Raw genomic sequence first — 27,658 nt, forward strand, 5'->3', positions numbered from 1 at the left:
TTGCCGTGTTTAGGGTTTGTCTAGTTCTGACTTGAAGTCTGTCAAGAGGTGTGGCGAGCTTGGAAAGCACTCCGGGGAGCTTCATTAAATTGACTCTCCGATTCGAAGGCAGTTCCCGTGGAAAAGGTTGAAAGAATTGGTGTTATTTCCCTGGAGATTAAAGCCAGAGAGGGCACTTAGATAATGGTCTGTAGTCCCTTCAAGGGCACTTCTCCGCCTCACACAGAGGTGGGGAGAGAGGAGGAGGAATTAGAGCGGTTTAGGTTAATTGCAAGAGGCGGCTTCCTCCTGGCGGAGTGAAACCTTAGAGGAGCAAATGATAAATCGAGTTAGAGTGACCTGTCATAGTGCCCTGTGTTCTCGTCTTTTCTCCTCATTTCTGGTTTCTACTTGATTCTGGGCTTGAGAGAAATTTTATTTTAAGCTGTTTTGGTTGTTTTCAGGTGCTAACCAAGGCAGTTTGGAGGCCCGTGATGCTGGTGGGTGGTGGGAGGAATCCTGTCCTGGGAGGGGAGTGGGAGGGCAGGAGGTAGGAGGTGGTTTCCCTTTGCATCCTGTCCTTGCACGATGGACCGCGCTCTTAGTCCCAGGTGGGAAAAGCACATGTTCCAGGTGAACAGAGTGGTTCGTTTGCAGGCAGGTGATCTGTTCAGACAGCATCCCCAGGCCTGGCTCAGCAGGAAGTTAGAACAACAGAAAACTATGAATGCGCTGTAAATTGGGGTTCACATTTGTTTATTTCATTCCACAACTGGAGGCAAAGGTTTGTTGTGGCTTCATTGCTTTAGAACTATTCTTCTGGGCAACACTGTAACCGCTGGTTACATGAAACGGTTTGAGTTCCTGAAAATTAACTGAAATCGGATATTTCCTGCCTCCATCACAATGGTCCCATCTAAAGCCTTCAGGACCATAAGTGGCTAGTGGCTGCCAGATCAGTCAGTGCTGATGGAGAACGTTCCTCTCATCATGGAATGTTCTGTTGCATGGTGATATTAATACTTTGAAATCACAGCCAGTGATGAGAGTTACCGAGGGAGCTCGGTTCTACAGAATCTGGAAGTTTGTTTAGTAAACAAGAGGAGCATCATCTTGGAATATGAGCCGATATCATGGTAATCAATTAAGCATGCCAGTATGAAATGATAATGAGTTGCCCATGGGGAAGAAAGTGCAGCCCAGTGCTGTTTAGAATGCCGTTTAGATATTAGACCTCAGAGTTTCTTCATGTCCAAATGAACCACTGTGTTAAAGTTACCTGTTGCCTACTACTGTCTTCTGGGAAAAGTCAAAGAAAAAATCCTTTGAGTTATGGTTTGAAAAGTGAGGGGGTTATTAGTTTTAGACACACTAATCTAAATTTCACTGAGACATGTTATGACCTGGGGATAGCAGGTTGCTGCCATCTTTTTCTGTCCTTTAGTGAAATGTCCACTTTAAAAAAATCACATGTTCGGCTCGCATTGTAGTTTGTGACTTCTTGCTCCATTAAAGGAAGACTGATATCCAGATTCATATGTTCAGTGTTAGAAACAAAACAGAAACATGATTTTAATAGCAAAATAAGCAGGGAAAGTAGTTCTTCGGGAAATGCCATGCTAATGAAACCCATTTTTTGCTCCATTAAAACTGATTTATTGTATCTCAGGGTAAGTTCTAGGGGAGGAATCATAGTGTACATTTCTCTCTCTGTCTGTCTTTTTTAACTTGGGGAAGCAAATGAAAACAGCCCTCAGCTCCCTTGAGTCATGTGGGCTCACGGGATAAATAACACTTGTCCTTGTTTCTGGAAATCATTTTAAACATGATACACTTATCTTCTTGCTCACTGCATGTTGTGCTTGGCTGTGCTACCTGGTATTTCTCTTTGCACATGTCACCTGTTTGTATTTAATTTCTCAGTCCTGGTACACCTTCTGTAGAAAGCCCCTGATTCATGAGTCCCCCGAAGACTGATGATTTATATTCATAATTGTGTCACAGTTTTAACTCCTCAGACATGGTTGTTGTGTTCTCTGAAGATTATTCCATTGTTTTCACATTTAATTATTTTAGGCTATGTTGAGTACATAGTCTGATGGAGCAGAGTGTGTACTCAAGCTTCCCAAGCAATTGGGTCCGAGGGATCTTTTTTTTTTTTTTCATCTTGATTTTGCTTTTCCCTTCTAAGCACCCACTGCTCGACCTATGCTCTATGGCCAGGAGTTACTGAAATAGAAGAAATGGTCATAAACATCCCCTGGGATTAAATGCTGTTCAGTCGTATTGCTTTCAGATCAGTTCCCTTCTTTGTAAACTGTCTGGTAGGCATGGAGGGTAGCTCTGGTGCACCTTCACTTCCTGGGGGTGGAGTCGAGCTTGTTTGCTTTACTTCTCTGGTGTGGTTCAGCATTTTCCTGATCAATGCTCTTCCCTGTCTCTCTTGTCACCTATCCTGTCCTTTGTCGTGCGTTGACTCGTGACGCCTCTCTCTCACGCTCGGTGATGATGCTCTCTCGTGCTCCCTTGTTACCGTCACCTCTGGGTCCCCGTGCCCCTTTGTGTCCTGTGGTCTTGCTCGTCCCGTGCCCTCCAGGCTCGCGTTGGACGACGCCATCCGACACAAGCCGCTGAACATGTCATCCCGTTTTTCACCCAGGGTGGCAGGGGAGAATGACTTCCTTCAGACTGTTATAAACAAAGTCATTGCTGCCAAAGAAGTCAACCACAAGGGCCAGGGTACGTATCCTATGGTTTCGTTCCTCTAAGTGTCCATGTGCATGAGCCTGGGAGTATACTGCATGGTGTGAATTTTAGTTCGATGATGATTGTGACGCTGGTGATGATGGTGATAATAATGGTGGTGATGAAAACGGTGATGGTGATGATGACAACGATGATCATGGTAACGGTGGTGATAACGGTGATGATCATGCTGATAATGGTCATGATGATAACAATGATATTGATGATAATATTGATGATGGTAATGGTGACAACAGTGATATTGATGATGGTGATGATGTTGATGATCGTGATGATAATAAAGATGAGAATGATGATTACAAAGATACTGATGGCGATGCTGCTGATGCTGGTGGTGTAGGGTAATGGTGATTACTCATTGTTCCTGATGTACATACAGCCTGTGAGGCTTTCCTCACTGGTCATCTTTGTAAGCACTACTGAGAACCAAGCTCCTGGATGAGAGAACACTGACTGGGATACGAATACTAGGGTACTAGGATTAAATGCTTGCAAAGAGCCCAGAGTTGATGGGCCTGGAAGCAACTCCTTTGTTTGTCTTCCTCAGACTTCTCCAGCTGTGTCTGCTATTTAGAACACTTGAGTGACTTCAGCAGAGAATGAAATAGCTATCCCCTGCCTGTGATTTCACCTTGCTGCTTAGAGACACACAGACATTCCGCACAGCCCACCTCCCCGTGCGTGCTGTCCTTCTTGCTGCGTTTTCCTCACTCGTGTTGTGAGCTAAGCCTGCCACGTTGTCTTGCGGGGCTTCCCCACTCCACACCCCTGAGAAAGCGGTTCCGTTTTGCAGGCCAGTTCCCCTTCAGGTTTGTAATTGAGGGGATTTCTCCTCCCTCGCTCGCCTGGCGTGCAGTCATCGTTTTTAATCCCACGCTGACAAGTTTCCCAGGGGCTGACCTTCTGTTGGCAGAGGCTATGAATCAATCACCTTGGGCTGGTGACAGCTGGCACTCGCCTGGCCGGGAGGGCTGCTGGAAAACAAGTGTTTGCTGAGGCCCCGCCTCCAGCCGGAGGGGAAGTCACCTTCAGAGTCTCCCAGGCCTGAGACTGGTGGGACAATCCACTGTTAGTCCTTGATTAGATGCCGGCTTGCCATGGACTCAGTGGGGCTCAGGTGAATGGACCTGTTTCATTGTCTGGTTGCCTTACATCACTAGACTTTTAAGAAACAATTATCCTGATTCTTTTCCCGTTGGCCTGAGGGAGAGTGTGGATCGAGTCTAAAGAACGTTCTGCAGGAATTAGCTGCTCCTGTCCCTTGGCTGGACTTTCTTTTGGTTTGAACCGCCCCTCCCCCCGGAAAACAACAAAACCAAAACCTCAGCCCCAAACGTTAATGAGCCATGGCTTCTGTAGATAGAGCAATTTTCAGCTGACCCAGGACCCATCTTTCTCATCAATTACCAGCCCTCCCAATTTGCACTTTAATTGAAAACCACGGGGAGACCCAATTAAAGCTGTTTGATTGGAGCCGCTGTGGGGTGGGGTCCCCAGGCCTCTGGCTCCTCCTGCAGTGTCATCCGAGTTTTGACCCACTTTTATTACAGGGTCACCTGGGAAAAGTGGAGACTGCGGGCAGGCCAGCCGGAACTTGCTTAAAAAGAGGACCCAAGCCCTGCCTCTGTCAGTGTCCCTGTTACTGTGGCCAAAATCTGTGTCACGGAGATGGGCTGAGGCCAGGGTCCCCGATTCCTTGAACTTCTCAGGGAGGAGGGGTGGTTTCAGGTCATGGGAAGAGCTAAGTGACAAAGGCATTGACTGCTTTCAAGCGGACCCTTGTGGCTTCCAGAACCAGAATGACCTTGGGCCATGTCACTGGCTCATGTTGGCCTTGAAACGGACGTGAGGGAGTGGCATTTTTCCGGGGCTCACTCTCAGGCCTATTTCAGTGCTTTCTAGGGAGAGCTGGGCGGGGCCCAGTAAATGCAGCCCAGAGCGAGCTGCAGGGTCTCCGGGGTTTTGCCCAGCGGAGCTCCTATTCCCATCAGTGGTGACCCATCAAGTCACAGGCAAGTGCATGGAGCCACGGAAGGGACTTGGAGGAACATGACCCGCCTCTTCTGTACTGGCTTCCGGGCTTCGGCCTAGTTCAGCTTCGCATCTACATCTTTCCTTCTCACAGTAGACAACATCTCTTAAATTTAGCCCAAGTTATTCTAAAGCCTGGACCCAGAGGGCATGGGATTTTACCTGGATGTTGAATCCTCATGTGCGTCCAGCCATCTGCCCCTGTTGTTTGAAACGCGTGTGTGCGTGCCTGCTAAGTCGCTTCAGTTGTGTCCAGCTCTGTGACCCCACGGACTGCAGCCCGCCAGGCTCCTCTGGCCACGGGATTCTCCAGGCGGGGACACCGGACTGGGTTGTTGTGCTCTCGCGCAGGGTGTCTTCCCAACCGAGGGATCGGCCCCTGTTTGAAATACAGCATGTGCTAGTCCCCTTTGTGTTTAGTTACTCTGATTAAGCAAAACTCAACCTAAAATGCACTTTTCCTTTGAAAATTGGCCTCATTTCCTCCTCTGAGGAAGTGTTTCAAGCCTAGCATAAACAGGAAAAATTAATCTCTGTGTTTAAATTATAACAAGTGATGTTAGCTACTTACCGGTTTATCAATGAGTTGAGCAAGCTGCTACTAATGTTATCTTCCGGTGGGCGGGGTAGGGGGGAGCGGTGTCCCACAGAGCTGAGTAAGCAGGCCAGGCCCCCAAGGGCTCAAGGATGGGGAGACCCTGACCTGCCTCCTGAGAGTGACCCCTCCATCCCTGCCAGGATGGCATGTCGTTGAAAGCAGCTGACAGAGCTGCTGGTTTGCCTCCTGTCTTTGACTTTGTTAAGTGTCAGCTTTCTCCCCTCTTATTGTTTGATCGCTGCTCTAGGAATATTCTATACAAAACGCGTCAGCTTTGCAGAAGGAGGGCGGGAGGGTGGGTGGGGCTCACAGGGTCACTGTGCTCTCTCCTGGGCATCCTCGCGTCTTGTTTCGAGGGCTGGGAAGTCCCTGTTTCCCCCTTGGAGAAGGGGGTTGGGTGGCACGAGTCGCTGTTTGCCGCAACATTGTGAAGCAGAGGGACGGGGCCGCCCTGACTGCCGGCATCCGTCGTGTGGGTGGTCCACTAGTGGCCGTGATTTCCCTTCTTGAGAGCCCGAGAGGACTGGTATTTTCGTGGGTTCATGAAGCTGCCTGTGTACCTCCCAAATCCTCCTCTGCTATCATCCTTCTTGGGAGAATGGGAAATGATAGCCTTCTCAATCCCCTCCCAGCAAAATGCTACCTTCTGATTTATCTTCAACACAGTATCAACTCTGAAGAGTCATCAGGTCTGGGCGAGGGTAGCACGTAAGTGCTGTCATGACCTTAGGATGTGCCGATGCGGGATTCGTGTCCCAGGTGGTCAGATGCTGGTACCTCCCCCATGCCAAGCTGCTTTTCCCTGGCTGCTCTCCTTTTTCTCATCCACCTCTACTTTCGCTTAAGACATTGCCTGGTGAATTAAAAACTGCTCATTCATTGAGATGGATTTTGTGAAGACTTCTACAAACATACAAGATATGAAGACGTACAAGATATAACCTGACTCATGCAACTGTTGCTTTCCTAGGTTTGTGGGTAACATTGAAATTACTTCCTGGAGATATCCATCAGATTAGAAAAGAGTTTCCTCATTTGGTGGATAGGACCACAGCAGTGGCTCGGAAGACAGGCTTCCCGGAGATCATCATGCCTGGTAAGGACGGATGAACCCTTTAGCCCTGCGCGTGTACCCTTTAGCCTGGGCGTGTACCCTTTAGCCCTGCGCGGGTACCCTTTAGCCCTGCGCGTGTACCCTTTAGCCCTGCGCGGGTATCCTTTAGCCCTGCGCGGGTACCCTTTAGCCCTGCGCGTGTACCCTTTAGCCCTGCGCGGGTACCCTTTAGCCTGCGCGGGTATCCTTTAGCCCTGCGCGTGTACCCTTTAGCCCTGCGCGGGTACCCTTTAGCCCTGCGCGGGTACCCTTTAGCCTGCGCGGGTACCCTTTAGCCCTGCGCGGGTACCCTTTAGCCCTGTGCGGGTACCCTTTAGCCCTGCGCGGGTGCTGGGTGCAGCCGCGGTGGGAGTGTCTGTGTACCTTGCCACAAAGAGACACGTGTACGTGGGAACTCAGCCAAGCAGAGCGTGGAGCGTGTAAAGCCCAGCGTGGTGGTGGGTCATTCCCGCAGACAGGACTGCGGTCAGAGGGACAGCTAACTAGGGATCAGGCCCGGGGAGGAGGTCTCTCTTGTATATTAATCATAATCTGGGAGCACTCCTGGTGACGCAGGAACAGGGACAAGAGGACGGAATGAGCATTGGCCAAAGAAACAAGCCTGAGACGTCCAGGTGGTCTCTGTCGCTGGCTGGGGAAAACGCTGCCGCGATTGCAAGCAAACCCACTGCTGTTCCATGCCCTGTTGTCGCCCCAGTCAAGATGCCTGCCATTTGTCTTCTGCCCGCCTTGTCTGGCAGGGAAGGAGGGGTGTGTGACATCCCACTTACCTTGGCTGAAAGCATGGAGAGTGTGTGGCCGGTGTTGCTTAGTGATGTGGTAGAGGGTGAGCAGGCAGGGGACCTTTCGGAGAGCCTGTGCAGAATGTACTTTTTGGCTCTAAGGAATGGACTGATGATGACGGTGGGGCAGGCTTACAGTGATGGCCCCAGGTCTGTCCTGGGATCTCTAACAGCGTTTGAATTGTCCAGGACATGTTCACAATGAAGGGAGTACAGTTTGGGTAAATACACCCTAGTATGCTCCACGTTTTAAAAATAGCCCTCTGGGTCGGTTACAGGTTAAATGACTCCCCCAAAGTGGTCCACCACCCTGAAACCCCACCCACTGGCCTCAGCTGTGAGTGTCCAGGCTGGGGTCACACCCCTTGCTGTGTGTCTGAACTCTGCCCCTCCGTGGCCCTGGGCAGGTTACCCCATCTCTCTGAGCTGTGTTTTCTCCTCCCAGGCATGAGAACAATAATGATTCCTACCTGGAGATCTGGCTGGAGTTAGGATGCTTTAGGGTTTAAGTATCAGAAAGCACACAACCAGCTCAGACAGCCTCACCCTGGGGATATTTGTCAGTTGTGTGGCTGAAAGAGAGAGACAGCGCCTGCTGCCAGGCCAGCCTGGACCACCAGCTATGCTTCTCTGCACCGTCTCCTTTGCAACTTGACTTTATCCTCTGGGGACGGGTCATGCTGGCACCCCACTTCTTCCCAAATCCCAGTGTCCTGAAGCAGATGACATGCTTTCTGCCCAGTGTTTCCAAACAGGGAGACTGATCGTCATCTGACCTGGCCTGCTCAGGTCCCCTGGGCACCCTGGACCTGACAGGCTGGGGTGGGGACAGGTGCATGTCGGCCACTGGGACTTCTGGAAGGGGGCAGCTCCTCTCGAAGATGAGGGTTGGATGAGGGAGACAGGGACACAGTCTGGATGGACATCTGATCAAAAGGAGGAAGGAGGAGCAGGAAGGGACAGCTGGCATGCGTGAATATACAGGTTCCATGAGGAGCCCCTTGGTTTACCTTGGTTCCCACTCAGGGTGTGTGAGTTACCATGTCAGTACCGCCCCCATCCAACTGTGGTTAAGCTTATTAAACTGATAATGAGCTCCCATATTAAGGTTAATCTGTGATATTTACAATATGACTTCTGTTTCCAAATAATGTTCATATTAATCATCAGATTTGATATCATGGGATCTTGGGAAGCCTGTGAATCTTTATCCCTGATATCTGTGGGACACTTTTTGGTTTTCAGATAATGCTGCTATTAATTACCTAGCTTGATCCTCAAAAGGATCCTGGAGGCCTCCACATGGGTGTTGAACTAGTTCCCATCACAATTAAGCCACAGCCTCAAGTCACATGGCTAATGAACAGTGGAAATGAGGCCAAACCACCCTGTGGTCAGCGCTTGCCTGCGGCCCCTGGTGCAGGGCTTTGCTGTAGGTTCACAGGGAAGAGCCGGTCACTCAGGTGCTTCAAAGTTATCCCTTTGTTTATTATAGGGCAATTCAGGGACATGTTACCTCTGTTCCTCCAGGCAATTGTGGCTCATTGTCAATGCTGTTAAACTGATGGGAAAAGACATCTAACATTGGCTAGATGGAGCTTTAGCCAGTCTGACCTGTATAGGATGAAAGCGTGATGCACAGCACGTTTAGAAATGATGGGGCATCTATTGCTTGTGGAAGTCGTCTGCTCTATACACAGCTAACGAATTTGGACTTCTAGTGGACGTATCATTTACATGTGGATTTGAGACGCAAATTTAGACATGAGGACAGCGTCACTGACATCAGGAGCCCTGTGTGCACAAGGGTGCTTCAGAGTTATCGCTTTGATTATTTTAAGGGCATTACGGGGGCATGTTCTTTCTCCTCCCTCTCTCTCTCCAAGTGACTGGGAAACCTGGGAAACTTCTAGTTCACACTGGTTGTGTCTCCCTTATGATTGACAGACTTAAAGAGTAAGTCTAAACCTCTAAGATAATCTCCTAATAGGTTTGTGGGAAACCTATACAGCTGACCATTGTTCTGGCTTGTTTGGTGTGCTGAGTTGGCGCTTGGCGTTCCTGCAGTGAGCAAGCCCGGCTTGAGGGACTCAGCCATGTTCTCTGTGGCTGAGGGATGCTGAGAGGTTGGGAGCATCTTACCCTTGGGGGGCGTGGTCATTCAGATCCCTACGTTTAGCCTGGTAGAACCCGTTCCATCCAGTCACACGCATGTTTATGGAGACACGTGTCTCCTTTGCACAGTGGGAGAGCTGGCCGTGCCACCATTGTCCCTGCTTCTCATACCTTCTCGTGGCCCCCTGGAAATCCCGGGGTCCTTCTGAGGGATCCTGGTGGGGAGCACAGTTGTCCTCTGAGCTAAGAAGGTGGCTGGAGGCGTGGATGGGCCCCCCGCGTCTGCTTCCAACTCCTTCCTCCCCAGAATGAGAGCCTGGGAGGCATTTGCTAAGATCCTCTCCTGAGTGCCCGTTAGAGATGCTGACCTCCGTATGGGATCTTACTTCTGGACTGGAGCCAGAATCTCTAGGCCAGTCGGACGAGGAGACCCTGAGGTTCAGCCATCCTGTTCCCCAGCACATGCCCCTTCTCTGGCTGCTGAAGCCCCGTGTGAAGCTGTTGTAGCCCTTTTTGATGACGGCCTTGGTGGTCTGATAGAATTTTCAGGCGGAGAGATTGTGCAGACCACCTGCCTGGTCGGTAAGGTGGTTTTAGTGGTAAGTGGCCCTGAAGGTTAAGCGACTTGTCTAAGGTCACACAGCAAGGAAATCAACTCTGAATATTCACTGGAGGGACTGATGCTAAAGCGTCAATATTTTGGCCACCTGATATGAAAAGCAGATTCACTGGAAAAGACGCTGAGGCTGGGAAAGATTGAGGGCCGAAGAAGAGGGTGACAGAGGATGAGATGGTTGGTTGGCATCACCGACTCGATGGACATGAGTTTGGCTGGGCCCCGGGAGTTGGCAGTGGACAGGGAGGCCGGGCGTGCTGCAGTCCACGGGGTCGCAAAGAGTCGCACAGAACGTGGCGACTGAACAACAGCGACCTGGACCTGCAGCCTTGCCTCCTCCCCCGGCCGTGCGCGCCGTCCTTCTGAACTTCTCCGTGGTCCGTATCAGCGATCGCAGCCCTTCTTCCTTCCAGCAGCTGCTGTGGCAGTGGTAGCCACCCACAGGGATTATTACAATGATGACTTTTAAATGAAAGTTTAATATAACAGTCGCATACATTAAAAGCCAGAATAGAGCCATCTAAATGGCAAAAGAAAACCAAGAAACCAGCGGGATTTTCTTTTTTTCCTTCTGGGATCCTTGTTCTTTGCCCAGAGCAGGTCGTTTGCCACTCTTGACACAACCCTTGCTCGTATCTCCCAGGGGAGGGAAGTTGTGTCAGACGTGGGAGGCGGCCAGACAGACGGCAGAGCAGCATTCAGAGGGTAGCGGTGCTTCCTCTAAATCATGCTGCTAATGAAGCTTGCAGAGTTTTCCCAATCGGACCCTTACTAGGGGCTTCGTGTGTTCTCAGCTGGAGGAAGCGTCTTGAGCTCATCTGTTGCATGTGTGTGGTCTTTTATATATATATATATTTTTTTTTTGCATGGTTTAGGGCCCATCTCACTTTCAGATGTCTAAGTCTTTTCTTCTGCTCCCTGTGGCTTCGTTCAGGATCTGGACAGCTGCCTGCCTGGAGGAGAGACGATCCTTTGCAGAAAGTTTCTTGACCCATCCCTGGTCCCCGATCCTGGGCGTCAACTCAGGACATTGGCCTGTGGCTCAAATGCTGCTTTTTGTTTAACTCCTTAGTGGATTGGAAAGGAGGCCAGTGTTGCTGGTGATCCTCGGGGTGCTGACTGCTGAGACGCAGATGACAAGGGCTGGTGATGGGGGTTGCAGTGGGCCGTGGATGCTGAGGGTTGGGGTGACGGTAGGGTCAGTGCAGACCCACTGACTGCATCCGAGCTGCTCTGGGCACAGGCTGCCCACGGAGTGTAGGAGCTCGCTGCCCACAGAGTGTAGGAGCCCCGAGCAGATAATTGGAGGCTGAGACATTTTCATCTTTCTTGCAAGTCTTCCAGTGATGATGCAAATTGCCTTTGTTATGCTATTAAATGCAGAGACTGTTTTGTAGAAAATACTTCATAATCACCTAATACAGTATTTATGATACTCTGCTCAGAGAGACAGTGAGTTTGGCAAAATTCAGTTACACGATGAATAATGGATTGGTTTCAAAGGTGTAATTTTTCCCCCCAGGTGATGTTCGAAATGATATCTATGTAACATTAGTTCAAGGAGATTTTGATAAAGGAAGCAAGACGACAGCTAAGAATGTCGAAGTTACGGTGTCTGTTTACGATGAAGATGGAAAACGGCTGGAGGTATTTGTTGTTGCAAAGCTGAACCTGTGGTGTTGGAGTCTTACTTCCCTCGTGTGCGCCTTGCCTCTGCTTCGGAATGTGAAAAGCCAGTCTTGTTTCTCGGGAAGAACGTTTGCTGTTTCTTCCTTTTCCCTTACCCAAAAGGGCTGGTTTCCAGTGGGTCCCACAACTGGATGGTCTCTGGATGTCCCTGGGGTCCTGACCACCTTTGCCAAATCCCTCCTGGGCCCCCACTTGCCAGCGTAAACCCAAGGCTTGGAGGGCGAGCAGCCACACTAGATGTTCAGATACTGTCATTAGCATCTTTTGAGACTGGAAGAAACTGAGGCCCAGAGAAATCAATCAACTTGACTGAGGTTAGAGAGCCCGTGAGAGGTGGAATTCGGGCTGGAATTGGGGCCTCTGACCTTGTGCTTTCTTGGATGGTGGTCACGGAGACCTCCTCCTGTGTGGTTGCAGCACCCTGCAGTTGTCCAGGGAGGGACTTGGGGACCGTGGCCTCCTCTGGGGACTGGAGGCTGAGCCCAAGCAGGAGTCCCTGCCAGCTGCCTCTCTGGACCATGACTGCATCCTGGGCTTCCCGGGGCCCACGTGGCCCAGAGCAGTGACTTGCGGGTACCTCTGAGGCTTGGCTCTGCCTGGAGGTGGGTGCATCCTTTCTCTCTGGCCGACCTCCAGTGGCCCTGCCCTGCCGTCTCTCTGGAAACAGGCCGTGCTGCCCCTGGGCTTTACTGGTGTTTCCTTAGAGTCGAATGGTCAGTGTCTGTGGCTGGAGGAAGGGGATGGAGAATGGTCAGCTCCTTGTTGATCTGTAGTGCTTTTCTCCAGCCACCAGGAGACAGGGGGTTTCCTGCCGGTCGGGGTGAGTGTTACTAGGGGTATGGAGGGTGGAAGGCAGCAGCATCTCCAGGCCGCGTGGCCATCAAGGTCTTGGATGTCTGCGGGCAAGGTTTTCTGCTGCCCGCCGGGCCCAACCTGACCTGTCCTTCTGTCACTGGGGGAGGCGTGTTCTGTGGGCCCCGGGGTTGTTGGCATTCCTGGGGCACCCTTGCTCCTTCTCCCGGCTCATCTAACAGGGGTGGGATGAGGAGATGGATGCAGTGTCAGGCTCGACGACGGCTGATGCGATCTGTTTATGCTTCTTTAAAGCATGTGATTTTCCCCGGCGCTGGTGATGAAGCGATTTCAGAGTACAAGTCGGTGATTTACTACCAAGTGAAACAGCCGCGCTGGTTTGAGACGGTTAAGGTATCATCTCCATGGCCCTGTTCTCCCATGGGGTGGGTTATGGGAGGCTCATTTGTATCCCGAGGATGTCGCCCCCTCGCACCTCCCCAGGGCTGCCTGCCAGTGGGTACCCTCCACCAGCCCCGGAGCGCTTTCAACAAAGTCGTTCAAGAAGGTTGCTAAGGAACCTCGCTGGGGTTTCTTGGAATTTACATTTACTCTCATCTCCTTTTGGACGTAAAAGCAAGACTTTCCTGGAGACAAATGACAGAGTCCTTTACAGGCCGCTATTGTCTGTCTCTTCTCGGGTCTGTTTTATGTAAGGCGTGCTGTCTTTACAGCAAATGGAAAAAAAACCAGAGGTGATAGTACATGGAGGACATCACTGGGGATCTGGATCCTGTTGGCTCAGCTGTGACGCCCCAAGATTCCTAGTGCAGCCCCCGACACCCCGCCCACCATGAACCAGCCCACACTCCGTGGGCTTGGGTATTGGGACACCAGGCCAGTGGTTGGCTCTGGAATCCAAACATCAGCTATGAGATTACGGACACTCATGGCTTAAAGGCAGCATGTATTGAGTCTTTTTCCTTTTACTCTGTGTCCTGAAAGAACAGCCTTCTTGCTGCAGCCAAGGGCAGGTCTCCACAGTTACAAGGGAACATGGGTACCTCCAAATTGGGGCTGAAAACATAAATGGCAACTTTAAAAAATAGACGCTTCACTGTGAGGATCAGCACATTAAAAAAAAAAAAAATTCAGCTGCCTCTTCCAGTCCACGTGGCATCCTGGACAGCATTATCTGGTGTAAATTTTCAAAGGGCATTTGCCTTTGGGAAGATCACACCCTGTGGGGTAGAAGTGTGTGGAGTGTTCCAGGCTGTCTCAGCAGAATGAAGCTGACTGTAGGGGAAGGTGCTGTAAAGGTGATGACTTTCCCTGCTTATCCTGCAGGTGGCCATCCCCATCGAGGACGTAAACCGCAGTCACCTCCGGTTTACCTTCCGACACAGATCGTCCCAGGACTGTGAGTAGCCACACGCCTCGTTAGCCTGTGTGTATTTATTATTGTGCACTTATTCTGGATTGTTCTAGACGGTGGTTACTGTAACACAGGGAGGTCTTGACACTCCAGCTCCATGTCCAGGTGAACTCAGTCCTGTGAAGTGCTGTCCACTCTGGTTGAGCTGCTCCCTGGAGATCTTCATTTTCTTCTCGAATTTGTCCAGTGAGGTGCCCTTCCTTCCTACTCTACCCTTGGGTTTCGTCTTTCCCATTTGTTTTGTGATCCTGTCCCATCTGTCAGAAAATCGCTGAGCTGTAACAGACAGATTTCACAAATTGCTTTTAATGCTGTTTGTGCTGGTGCTGAAAACCTTGAGCCCTCTCTGGCTTTGCTGGCAGCCACTGGTGTCTGGAACTCAGGCCGACCTTTTCTTGCCGGTGTTGGTATAGCCTTGGACATGATGCCAAGACTTTGGGAGGAAAGAACGGCTATTCGTATCACTCACATTCCAGAAGGATTTAGCATTGAAGATGAAGTTTGTCTCATAGCCTGTGTTGAATTCATTGTCTGCTAAGGATGTAGCCCTCTGTTAGCCACCAAGTACAAGTCACATGGGGAAGACGCATTACTGCCCCTTGTGGGCTGTATCCATCCGGCCGTTGGCTAAGAGTTGGGAATGCAAGTGATGCTACAGTGGTGTATGTAGCGGCCCCACGGGAAGGGCAGCCTCGGTGGGCGTGTTTATCACCCACGACCCTGTGGGGACCAGAGCCACAGGGGTGGGGGGTCCTCAGCCCTGACTCTCTGTGTGTTTCCAGATACACAGCCTCAGGGGGAAATGCCCGGGGGGGTTGATGACCAAGCGAAGTGGAAGCTGCCCTCCCCTTGGCACAGTGCTTGGCACAGAATCAGTTCAGTTTAGTTCATTTGCTCAGTCATGTCCAACTCTTTACCACCCTATGGACTATAGCACGCCAGGCTTCCCTGTCCATCACCAACTCCAGGAGTCTACTCAAACTCATGTCCATTGAGTTGGTGATGCCATCCAACCATTTCATCCTCTGTTGCCCCCTTCTCCTCCTGCCTTCAATCTCCCAGCATCAGGGTCTTTTCCAATGAGTCAGTTCTTCTCATCAGGTGGCCAAAGTATTGGAGCTTCAGCTTCAGCATCAGTCCTTTCAGTGAACATTTAGGACTGATTTCCTTTAGGATAGACTGATTTGATCTCCTTGCAGTCCAAGGGACTCTCAAGAGTCTTCTCCAGCACCGCAGTTCAAAAGCATTAATTCTTCGGCGCTCAGCTTTCTTTATAGTCCAACTTTCACATCCATACATGACTACTTGGAGGTCGGCCTCAGAAGGCACACATCTGCCCACATCCACAGAAAACATGAGCTGATGCATCTGGAATTGCTAACACTTTGCAGAATGGCATTAGACCGTTCACATACCAGCACCAAACTTTCCCAGCAACTTTCTCAGCTTTCTTTATAGTCCAGCTATAAAGCTCAGTTTTCTTTAGAGTCCAGCTCTCACATCCATGCATGACTGCCACCACAGCCTTGACTAGATGGACCTCAGCCAAGTCCTGGAGGCTGTGGTGGGCTCTGCAGCCTGCACAGAGGAAGTCGTGGTGGCGTGGGGCAGGGGCTGCTGGGGAGGTGAGGGTGAGGAGCCCTGCTGCAGGGCAGGCAGAGTTCTTGAATGCACAGAGGACTTCTCGCAGAAGCACGCTTCCCCTTAAGAACACCGTCATTCCCCCTAATTAATAGATTAGATTATGGCAGAGGGATCTCTTCGGTAGCATTTTAATTTTCCAAATCCTTGTTTTCCCTGTCAGTTTTAAGTACTCATTACAGACATGATGCTATCATGATACATTTGCATAATTAATGAACTCCCCCCGGCCACAGCTGATGGGGGTTGGGGGAACGTGTGGAGCATAGCAAGTGTGATGATGGTGAAGTTGGTGGGCCACCCTAGCGATGGGGGCTACAGGGGGGCCTCGACTGGTGCCTTGTCTGCGCATACTCTGGGGGAGAAATGGGGCGAGCTGAGGCCACACTGCATCCGCTCCCTACTGTCCCCAGCAAAACGTGTTGCTTTACCCCTTCTGGAAGCAGGTGATGGGGTTTCTCACGCTGGGCTCTGTCCTTGGGGTTGCTGGGAAAGTTTGGTGCTGGTATGTGAGCGGTCTAATGCCATCCTGCAACGTGTTAGCAATTCCAGATGCATCAGCTGATGTTTCCTCTGGATGTGGGCAGATGTGTGCCTTCTGAGGCCGACCTCCCAGGAGTTTCCCTTCTTTGTAGGGGGGCTGGCTGGGTGGGCAGCCCTGCCTGCTGCCCTCTGGGGCATGAGGTCTTCTCCTGTGACTCCTGACGTGTAAATGTGTTGTCTGCCTCGTCATGGCTGCTAATGAACATGCGAGAAATGCAGTCCATTCCTGATGTGAAGAGGCAGAGTATTAATAATTTAAAGGTGCGCTTTTAAATTCTGTCCTACTTAATAGTAGGGCTGGGGGAAGCTGTCTGCTGGCAGGTGTGGTCACACGTCTTGAACCACGGCTGATTTCACAGAGACGTGCTTTAATGTTCTTCATGTCTGCACAAACTTAGAACCTGGTGGCTCAGGTGGAAAAGAGTCCACCTGCTGTGTGGGAGGCCTGGGTTTGATTCCTGGGTTGGGAAGATCCCCTGGAGGAGGGCATGGCAACCCACTCCAGTATTCTTGCCTGGAGAATCCCATGGACAGAGGAGCCTGGTGGGCTACAGTCCACGGGGCTGCAAAGAGACACGACTGAGCGACTCAGCACAGCACAAACTTGGAAGGATCTCTTCCCTCTCTCTTGAACACTGAGAAGTTTTATGTTTTCAAGAACCCTTTCACAAAGTTATTTCTTGATTCCTAGGGTACATATATTTTGCTTTTATCTGTCCTTTCATCTTTGGTTAGTCAATCATTCACCTACCTCATTAGCTAGCATTTATTGAGCACCTATTGTATTCCAGGAATGCGAAGATCAATGAGACATAGTATCTCATGCAGTGATGTCCTAGAGTAAGTATTTTGAGCCTCTGACTCAAGGTGGGCAGATGCATTGCTCTCGGACCTCTGTTGTTTCATCTCTAAAAACAGAACCTGGGATCTGTAATGTTAAAGGTATTTTCTAGCCTTGAACTCAATGGTTCCATGCTGTGTTCAGCTTGCCTCTCTGAAAATTCATCACACATCCATTTCTTCAGCCCAGAGTCCTCATTCACATCTACCTGATCGGGCACCTGCCCACCCTGGAGCCTGCACTCCCCTCTGCTCACCAGCCCCACTGGCTGTCAGCCCCCAAGCAAGCCAGGCCGCTCCTATTTAGGGCCTCTGTATTTGGCCATCTCTTTTTCTGGAGGGTTTACATCTTGGGTCATATGTAGTCTGTCTTCTCAGAGAGACCTTTCTGACCAGCCAGCTGGGTCGTCCCTGTTCCCATCATAGCGCTTTAATAAGCTCCGGACTTTTGTTTTCTTTCTTATCTGAAAGAACTCATTTGTTGGCGTCTCCCCAACTAGAACAAATGTTTATTGAGTATCTGATATATAGCAGGCAGTACGTTACACACTGGGGAAATAGTGAAAAAATACACAACGTTTCTTTCATGGGAAAACCCAGTGAATGAAGCTAATGATAAATTTTCATGCACACACACACACACACTCGCACACACACATACACTCGCACACACACACTCGGCGCATGCACACACGTGCACACACACGGTACAGGCTTGGTAATCTGGTAGTGATTGGGATTTGTCTTAATCTGCTGGGCAGTCACAGCAAAATGCCATAGACTGGGTGATTTAACAGTGGCGATTTCTCACAGTTCTGCAGTCTGCAAGTCTGAGCTCAGGGCACCTGTGTTGTCAGGTCTGGTGAGAACCCTCTTCCCGGTTGCAGACGGCCACCTTCTTGCTGAGAGCTCACATGGAGGAGGATAGAGCTGGTGTCAGTTCTGTTTCTTATAAGGGCCCCCATTCTATGGGGTCAGAGCCTCACCCTTATGACTATTCAACCTTAAGGCCCTCCTTTTAGGCCTTTTCTCCAGTACAGCCATGTGGGGATTAGGCTTCAGCCTAACAATTTTGTGGAACAAAACAAAACCTAACAGTTCAGTTCCTGGCCGTTGTGAAGACCGATCAGTTGAGTGCCAGGTAGGACGAGGGTCTGCATTTGCTCTTCGGGGCAGGCTGGTCACTTCCAAGCTGGTGACTCCTTGGTGGAAACTTGAATGAAATGAAGAGCTGAGTCTCCCATGCTGATTTTGGGGGAAGGACTTCCTCGCCAAAGTGAATGAAATTTCATGTTTCAGTGTCTAGTCCACCTGCGGCTTACGTTAGTGCAGGGTCCAAGGTGGGCATCTCTCTGTCTTGGTTTTCTGTGTTGACCGTCTGTTTTCTCAGGGAAGGATTTGCTCCTTATAGTGGTCACTTGCGATGGCCTGTGTGTTCTGCCCTGTTTATCTGTGAATCCCTAGGCTGCAAACACCGTCTGCACTGTTAGCTCTTTCTAGTTACTCTCAGCTTTCAGTATTGCAGACCTCCCTCCACGTTCCCCTTCAAAAGCATCCTTCTACTCCAGATTCTGTCTTGAACTTCCACGAGGAAACTCTAACATTGCTCTGAGTTTACAGATTAGCTTGAGCCCAAGGATCCCTCTGTGATATGTGAATGTTGCCTCCATCTCCGTGTATTTATGTTTACTTCAATATCTGTCAAAACGGTTTTGTTATTTTTCAGAAAGGCGGCTCTCGTGGCAGTTTTTGATGTTATTTTTGTCGTGACGGCCGTTGAAAATGATTATTGATCTCTGTTGCAGCTAAGGACAAATCTGAGAAAATATTTGCCCTCGCTTTTGTAAAGCTCATGCGCTACGATGGGACCACCCTGAGGGATGGGGAGCACGATCTCATCGTCTACAAGGTGCGTTCTTTTTCTATCGGGGTGATGCTGTTGATGTTGATTGCTTCAAGCCTTTTTGGGCTTCCTGGCCTGAGTGGACATCTCCCATCTTTGTGGCAACAATGTTCTCTAGCAACTCTTAATTCTGAAAATGAACATTTCAGATGAACATTTCAGCTTTTTAGCTGTTCCTAAGGGGAGATGTTTGTTTGTTTTAGTCGCTAAGTCGTGTCTGACTCTTAGTGACACCATGGATACCAGGTTCCTCTGTCCATGAGATTCTCCAGGCAAAAACACTGCAGTGCGTTGCCATTCCCTTCTCCAGTGGATCTTCCTGACCCAGGGATTGAATGTGCATCTCTTAAATCTCCTGCATTGGCAGGCGTGTTCTTTACCACTCGAGCCACCTGGGAAACCCATAATAACACATTAGATTCTGTTTAAAAAATGCTGTGTGAGTGTGAATTCATCTAGAGGAACAAGGGAAATATTAAAAATAAGCAATTTAGCACAAGATCTCAGTTCAATATTGTGGCTGTTTTTTCCTATTATTATTATTATTATTATTTTTTTGACTGTGCAGCACGTGGGATCTTAGTTCCCTGACCAGAGATCAAACCCATGCCCCTTGCAGTGGAAGCGAGGTGTCCTAACCACTGGGTCACTGGGGAAGTCCCCTGCTCAATATTATATAGCAAATTAGTTGGGAAAATAATTTATACAAGAATAGACACATGTAGGTGTATAACTATAGGCTTCCCTGGTGGCTCAGTTGGTAAAGAACCTAGTTGCAATGCAGGAGATGCGGGCTCAATCCCTGGGTTGGGAAGATCCCCGAGAGAAGAAAATGGCATCCCACTCCAGTATTCTTGCTTGGAAAATCCCACGGGCAGAGGAGCCTGGTGAGGTACAGTCCATGAGTTCGCAAACGAGTCGGACACAGCTTAGCAATTAAACAACGACGATATGTATAACTGGGTCTTTTTGTTGTGTACCTGTAAGTACGCACAACATTGTCAGTCAGCTATCCTCCAGTATAAAACATTAAAAGATAAACTGTTCAGGAAATAATAAAAAAGCAAATGTCATGATGGTTCAAAGGATTAAGGATCACAAAGGGGTAGAAAAAATTGCGGGGTGCTATGAGTTGCGTGTGACCTGTTGTGGCGTTAAACCCGCAGGCGGAAGCGAAGAAGCTGGAGGACGCGGGCACGTACCTGAGCCTGCCCTCCACCAAGGCCGAGCTGGAGGAGAAGGGCCACTCGGCCACAGGCAAGAGCATGCAGAGCCTCGGGAGCTGCACCATCAGCAAGGATTCCTTCCAGATTTCCACGCTCGTGTGCTCCACCAAGCTGACCCAGAACGGTGGGTGTGGGGCGTGGAAGCCGCACGCCTCGCCGCACTTTTTCTCCTTCCGCCCCCTCTTTCTCGTGCTCCCTGCTGGATGCAGAAGGCTTCCCCAGGTGCCTGAACCCGACCCGTGAGCCCCGCGCGCCCTCGCTCTGTGATGGTTCCACCAAGCTGACCCAGAACGGTGGTTGTGGGGCGTGGAAGCTGCACGCCTCTCCGCACTTTTTCTCCTTCTGCCGGCTCTTTCTCGTGCTCCCTGCTGGATGCAGGAGGCTTCCCCAGGTTCCTGAGCCCGACCGGTGAGCCCTTCATCGCTCTGTGATGGCCTGTGGGAATGCTGATGACCGGGGAAAGAGGGCGGGGCTGACGGGCCTTCTGCTTTGAAACTCACATTCTGCTTTTACTCTAAGGATGAACCTCAAAGTGACGAATTTACTTTTTCTTAAAAAATTATCTGTCTACGTATCTAGGTATCTATTTGTTTGGCTGCCCCGGAGCTTAGTTGCCGCATGTGGGATCTAGTTCCCTGACCAGGAATTGAACCCAGGTCTCCTGCATTGGGAGTGCCTAGTCTCAGCCACTGAACCACCGGGGACGTCCCTGAATATACTTTTGAAAAAGAATTTTGGCCAAGGGAAGGTATTTCATGGCATAAAGGAAAGTCTGCATAATTGGGAGTCAGACCAGTGCCCCAGGCTTGAACCCTGGGAATGACCTTGAACTAGGGTCCCCAAGCTTGTGTTCCTCATCTGTGTCCTGCTTATAGTGCCTGTCTCCTAGGGCTCTCTGAGGGCTATGGGAGGTGTACGGTGTGAGACTCCACCGTCTTGGGCCTTCCCCCTCCTCTTTGCTCGTTGAAATAATTACCAGTTACCTTTACTTTTAAAAGCTGCTGTTGATAACATTTCTAGTCCCCCGGATGGGGAGATAAGGCGCCCCTTGCTGACGCACTCACACCAAAGCACGGTCTTAGGCAGCATCAGATGGTGCCCGGCGTCCCCGCTCTGGCGGCGAGGCTCCTCGGCCTTGTCCCCACTGCTTGCAGCCTCGCTGCAGTGTGGCTGCCCTGCCAGGGGCCACTTCTGATTCAGAGGCAGAGACCCCTCTGCACAGACCCTACACTGAATAATCCAGCTTCCTGAATGTGACCGTCTCACAGCTGTGCGGAGTAGCTTCATGCTCTCTTGAAAGTCAACTTGAAAATCCAATTTTTCCCACTTAGCCACCTGATATGGGTTTTGATTATTAATGTCTGTTGCTGTCATGAATTGTGTCTTGGGAGTTGTCCTTAAAGCTGGGGCCCAAGGGACAGTCATCATTTGGACTTCAACAGGATAATCAGGGAGAAGGCAATGGCACCCCACTCCAGTACCCTTGCCTGGAAAATCCCATGGACGGAGGAGCCTGGTGGGCTGCAGTCCATGGGGTTGCAAAGAGTTGGATATGACTGAGCGACTTCACTTTTCACTTTCATGCATTGGAGGAGGAAATGGCAACCCACTCTAGTGTTCTTGCCTGGAGAATCCCAGGGACGGGGGAGCCTGGTGGGCTGCTGTCTCTGGGGTCGCACAGAGTCGGACACGACTGAAGCGACTTAGCAGCAGTAGCAGTAGCAGGGGCCAAAAGTAGCCCCATATTCTGGAAGCCCCTGCTTGGTAGCGGAGGGTGCGCTGGCGTGGGGTGTGTGGGCCCCGTTCAGTCTTTCCCTGCCTGCTGTATCCACCTGGTTGTACTGGGCTCTGCAAGCTATGTTTCTCACCATTTGTCTCATGAGTAAATTGGGACCGGCTGCGGGGGTGGGGGGTGGGTGGAGGATGTGCGGCAGAGAGTAGCATGTCACTCAGATGCTTGAAGGCCACTTGGATACCTCTTTCTAACAATACCTTCTTATCATGGTTTGCCTGGTGCATTTTGAATTCTCCCAGCCTGGGGTTGTGCTCTGAGCAGGTGAAAACCCTGCCCGGGGGCATTGGGTTCCCTGCATGCCTGGGAAAGGGTAGGTTATGTGCAGGCACTTTGCAAGCTTAATTCCCTGAGGAAGATGCCACCGGCAGGTTGGGCGCTGGTTTGAGACTGGGTTACAGTGAGGAGGACCCCGTAGGTCAGATGTCACCCTGGATATGGCCTTCACAGTCCACTTGCCCGACGACCAGCTACTCCTTCTAGACAGCGGCCCCCAACCTTATTGGCAGCAGGGACCAGTTTCATGAAAGACAGTTTTTCCACGGACTGGGGGATAGAGGGCTGGGTGGGATGGTTTTGGGGTGATTCAAGCACATCGCATTTATTGTGCACTTCATTTCTGTGATTGCTACATCAGCTCCACCTCAGATCATCACGCATTGGATTCCAGAGGTTGAGGACTCCTATTCTAGGCCTCTTTGAACTCAGGGCAGCCTCTCTCATGGAGTACTTCAGCGTCTGCTGTGTCGTGCCATCTCCGCTGTGTCATAAGCCACCCTCTTCCCTATGGGTCATATTCCAGAAGCATGTTTGGAAGCTGTTATTTGCAATTTGAATACGTTTCCCCATTAAACAGTGTTCTGAATAGCAGGTAGGTTGGGCCCACCCACAGAATCCTCCTTAACCCGCATGTCCCTGGAGAAGAGGACTGCGAACCAGGATATTCTCAAGGTATTAAGTCACAGTAATTTCCCAGGGAGATGCGTCTCACTGTCTCTGACTTCCTGACTCTTCGAGTTCCGCCAGTCTCAGGGTAGTCCTCTGCCTGGGACTGAGGGCAGGGCACCCTGGCTTCCGCAGCGGCTGTTGCTGGGCAACCAGGAAATTGCAGCTCTCAGTGACGCAGCTTACTGAGAGCCAGGGGGACCCGTCTTTTGTTGTTCATTTCACACCAGCCAGCGATGCCTCTTCTCGGGATGGTGGCTTGTCAGGTGTGTGAGATGGAGTTGCCCCAGTTGGCGTTGAGTCCCAGATTCTCATTTGAGGGAGTCATTTTTCCGAGACCGTGATTTGTTCCTGCGAAGGTCCGATACTTAGGGAAAAGGAGTGCTGCATTACTCATCGAGATTTGTGTGAAACGTCTCTGTTCTCAGCACTATGCTGGATGCTATGGGGGAGAGGAGACAAAGCTGGAGATGCGGTTCCTCTCCTGAATTAGCTTACTGCCGAGTGAGAAGGGGAGAAATCCTAACATGGAGCATTATTACGGGCCAGACTGCAGCGGCTACTGGGGATTGAGAGAGCTCTGGGTACCTAGGAGCTGGTCACGCTCCCCCTCCTCAAAGGTGTTCTCAGAAAGATACAGCTGGGCCAGTTAGCAGTGGACAGACACCTTTGAGGAGGGGGAGCTCGGCCAGCCCCCTAGGTCCCTGCCCTCTTTGACCTCTCTCATTTCCCAAAATCTCAAGGGCTTCCCTTATGATTCAGATGGTAAAGAATCTGCCTGCACTTCAGGAGACCCGAGTTCCAACGCTAGGTCCGGGAGATCCCCTGGAGAAGGGAATGGCAACCCACTCCAGTATTCTTGCCTGGAGAATCCCATGGACAGAGGAGCTTGGGTGGCTACAGATCATAGGTTGCCAAGAGTCAGACACAACTGAGTGACTAACATGATGATCTTTTCTCAAAAGAACAGTGTAGAGGTGAACCTCAGCCTCCCTCTAAGCCAAAGTGCCACTAACTTTGCTTGAATGGATTCAGATTATTAACTAGCCTCTGTTTAAAAAAAAAAAAAATTGCTGGTAATTCTTATGAGGTAGAAAGCTCCCTTCCAAGAAGGCAATGGCAACCCACTCCAGTACTCTTGCCTGGAAAATCCCATGGGCGGAGGAGCCTGGTGGACTGCAGTCCATGGGGTTGCAAAGAGTTGGATACGACTGAGCGACTTCACTTTCACTTTTCAATTTCATGCATTGGAGAAGGAAATGGCAACCCACTCCAGTGTTCTTGCCTGGAGAATCCCAGGGATGGGGGAGCCTGGTGGGCTGCCGTCTATGCGGTCGCACAGAGTCAGACACGACTGAAGTGACTTAGCAGCAGCAGCAGCAGCAGCAGAAAGCTCCCTTAACCCCAGGACTGAGAGCATGACTGAGCAGGATGTAGCCTTTCTCATGACTTACCTTTTGATTAGAAATTAAAATATGTCAGCTTTCTCAATGAATGACTAAAATGTTCATCTGTTTGATGGATGGCTGCTGCAGGTCTTCCTGCCGGGCATCATGCTGAGTGCTTTTTCCACGTCTTACTGTTTAATTCTTGCACCAACCCTGTGACTCAGGGAACCATGCACCCATTGTTCAGATAGGAAAACTGAGGTGAACGTACTTGTCCAAGGTCATAAAGCGGTTGTTGCTGCTGTTGAATTGCACAGTCATGTCTGACTGTGACCCCATGGACTGCAGCACGCCAGGCTTCCCTGTCCTTCATCATCTCCTGGAACTTGCTCAAACTCATGTCCATTGAGTTGGTGATGCCATCCAACCATCTCATCCTCTGTCTTCCCCTTCTGCTCGTGTCTTTAATCTTTCCCACCATCAATGTCTTTTCTAATGAGTCAGTTCTTCACATCAGGTGGCCAAAGTATTGGATCTTCAACTTCAGCATCGGTCCCTCCAATGAATATTCAGGATTGATTTCCTTTAGGAATAACTGGTTTGATCTCCTTGCAGTCCAAGGGATTCTCAAGAGTCTTCTCCAATACCACAGTTCAAAAGCATCAATTCTTTTGCACTCAGCCCTCTTTATGGTCTGACTCTCAGCATGGCCCAAATGATGCCTGAAACTATGCTGTTCATATTCCAAATACACTAGGATGGCCCCCTGTGTTTTCCTGTTCGTAACTCTTACCTTCAACACTTGTGCTTGGGTGAGGTCCTATAAATGAGACTGTGTGTCTGGTGCTCATCACCTGTATGTGTTTTATGTGGTTTGATCTTTATGGGCTTTCCCTGATCACTCAGATGGTAACGCAGAAGACCTGGGTTTGATCTCTGGATCAGGAAGATCCCCTGGAGGAGGGCATGGCTACCCACTCCAGTATTCTTGCCTGACAGTGATGCAGGAGACTTGGGTTCAATCCCTAGGTTGCGAAGATCCCCTGGAGGAGGGAATAGCTTCCCACTCCAGTATTCTTGCCTGGGAAACTCCAGGGACAGAGGAGGTTGGCAGGCTACAGTTCATGGGGTTGCAAAGAGTCTGATATGACTGAGCGACTAACAGTTTCACATCCTTAAATTATAACTGTTGTCTTGTGTTCACTGAAATTCTACCTTATTGCCAAAATTATGTTTTTCTTTTCAGTGTTCTTGCCTGGAGAATCCCAAGGATGGTGGAGGCTGGTGGGCTGCCGTCTATGGGGTCGCACAGAGTCGGACATGACTGAAGCGACTTAGCAGAAGCAGCAGCAGGGTTTTTTTTTTTTTTTTTTTTAATAGAGACAGTGTCTGTAGCATAAGTTCATTCCTGATGAGCACAAACAGTACATTAGCTGTGTTCTGCTAGTTGTGTTTTTTTCACGTAATGGAATATTAATATGACTTCAAGTGAGAGTTGTGTAGGCCCACGTCTTTTCCTCGAGATGTTTTGGAGTCTGTCTTCATGCCTTAAACAAAGTAATTTCTTAGCATTGTCTTCCACAATGTCTTTAGTCTGCAAAAATCAATGCATTCAACTTGTGGTTTTTCTGTTAGAAAACAAACGTGAAGACTCATAGAACGGCCCAGCCGTGGTGAGGGAGGCAGGCTCAGTACAGCAGTGGCCAGTGTTCCTGTCTCCTTCAGGGACTGTCCCCGTGCATTCTCAGTACTGCGTTTGAGTTGGTTATTTTACATCGCATGCCCAGACGCTCAGTCATGCCTGACTCTTTGTGACCCCTTGGACTGCGGCTCTCCAGGCTCCTCTGTCCACGGGATTTCCCAGGCAAGAATACTGGAATGGGCTGCCAGTTCCTCCTCCAGGGGAGTCTTCCCAACCTAGGGATTGAATCCCTGTCTCCTGTGTCTCCCACATTGCAGGCAGTTTCTTACTGCTGAGCCGACAGGGAGGCCCTTATTTTATATTATTTTATCTTAAAAAGTAAGAGTCTTATTCTCAAGCAGGGAATAACCGCTGGGGAGAAGCTGCCAGGAGCGGCCTTGCAGGCCTGCTACTGCTCTGATTTGCCTTCTTGTAGGTGGAAAGGCTGGTCTTCCTTTCATGGGCTCCTAGCTGCCTTTCTGAATCTTTTGTTTGTAAATCATTTCATGGTAAATGTAATTGAAAGTAATGGATTCAGCTGCACTGGGCATCATGGATGCCTCTAGAAATGTATTGAAATATTTAGCTGGAGAACATTTCCAAATAGACTTGGTTTTTCTGTTCAGAAAGTGATGTTGGAGACCTGATGTGATGGGTGCATGAGGGAGACGGGGTCCTTGCTGGGGGGAACTGATGGTCGTTTCCTGTTTCCAGTGGACCTGCTGGGGCTCCTGAAGTGGCGATCCAACACCAGCCTGCTGCAGCAGAACCTGAGGCAGCTGATGAAGGTGGACGGCGGAGAGGTGGTGAAGGTAACGTGGCCTGAAGTGTAGGAACAGGGGTAGGTGCGGCCTCCCAGGACAGTAGAGCCACGCCTCCAGGATACGCTGGGTTCGGTTTCACATTGTGGTGGGAAAGCAGGTCACAGGAATGATTGGGTTCCTCGATGCAAATCAAAGGGATGCCCACACCCTGCTGCAGTCTTTCGAGTGTGTGGTAGCATCGTGTCAGAAAAGCTACTCGGATATAAAAAACCAACTGGGACCTCGTGTACAGCACAGGGGACTAAGCTCATTATTTTGTAAAAACCTGTAATGGAAAAAGAATATAAACAACTATAATATATAATATATTATATAATGTATTATGTACAATATATAATACATATGTAATACACGTGTGTTTATATGTACATGGATATATATGTATGGCTGAACCACTGTGCTGTATACCTGAAACTAACACATTGTAAATAAACTATACTTCAATAAAATCACCCCCCCCAATAAACCTTCCAAAATTAAAAAAAATCATGTCCATACCTTAATTAAAAAATACCTTGTTGAGAGAAATGCTGTCACCGTAATCTTCAGTGATTGATAACCCTTTTGCAGTAGTCATATCAGAGATTGCCAATCACATCACCACCACAAATATAGCAATGAAGAAGCTGGAAATAACGTGAAAATTATCAAAACGTGACCCAGAGATACCGAGTGAGGGAGTGCTCTTGGAAAAATGGGGCCGATAAACTTGCTGGATCCCAGGGTTGTCACAAACCTTGGAGTGGTAAAAACCAGCATACCTGCCAAGTGCGATGAAACCTGGTCTGCCGGTGTGGGGCTCTGGCTCTGACCCCTTAAACCACCAGCGTCTTCAGGATGTTGACACATGCCTCTAGGAGGACAGAGTCCTTGGACCCTGGTCGGGGAGGGTGGCCTGGCTTCACTGTGCTGGAAATGGTCTTTGGAATCAACTGAGTCTAGGACTCTGGGTTCTCTT

General features: G+C 49.9%; 1 protein-coding gene across 5 annotated transcripts in view; it reads left to right on the forward strand.

The window, feature by feature from the left end:
• Positions 1-27,658, forward strand: part of DOCK1 (dedicator of cytokinesis 1) — a 563,137-nt gene that overhangs the window by 83,112 nt on the left and 452,367 nt on the right. For 3 of the 5 annotated variants that reach the window (XM_052661098.1, XM_052661102.1, XM_052661103.1), the window contains exons 12-19: positions 2,576-2,718; positions 6,345-6,470; positions 11,524-11,648; positions 12,798-12,896; positions 13,830-13,902; positions 18,747-18,850; positions 20,011-20,194; positions 26,591-26,688. In XM_052661098.1, the coding sequence (XP_052517058.1) occupies positions 2,576-2,718; positions 6,345-6,470; positions 11,524-11,648; positions 12,798-12,896; positions 13,830-13,902; positions 18,747-18,850; positions 20,011-20,194; positions 26,591-26,688 (952 nt within the window). The remainder of the gene's footprint in view (positions 1-2,575; positions 2,719-6,344; positions 6,471-11,523; positions 11,649-12,797; positions 12,897-13,829; positions 13,903-18,746; positions 18,851-20,010; positions 20,195-26,590; positions 26,689-27,658) is intronic. The other 2 variants (XM_052661099.1, XM_052661100.1) reach the window with 2 other exon arrangements.

Source organism: Budorcas taxicolor, chromosome 23 (assembly GCF_023091745.1).
Source record: "Budorcas taxicolor isolate Tak-1 chromosome 23, Takin1.1, whole genome shotgun sequence".
NCBI lineage: Eukaryota > Metazoa > Chordata > Mammalia > Artiodactyla > Bovidae > Budorcas > Budorcas taxicolor.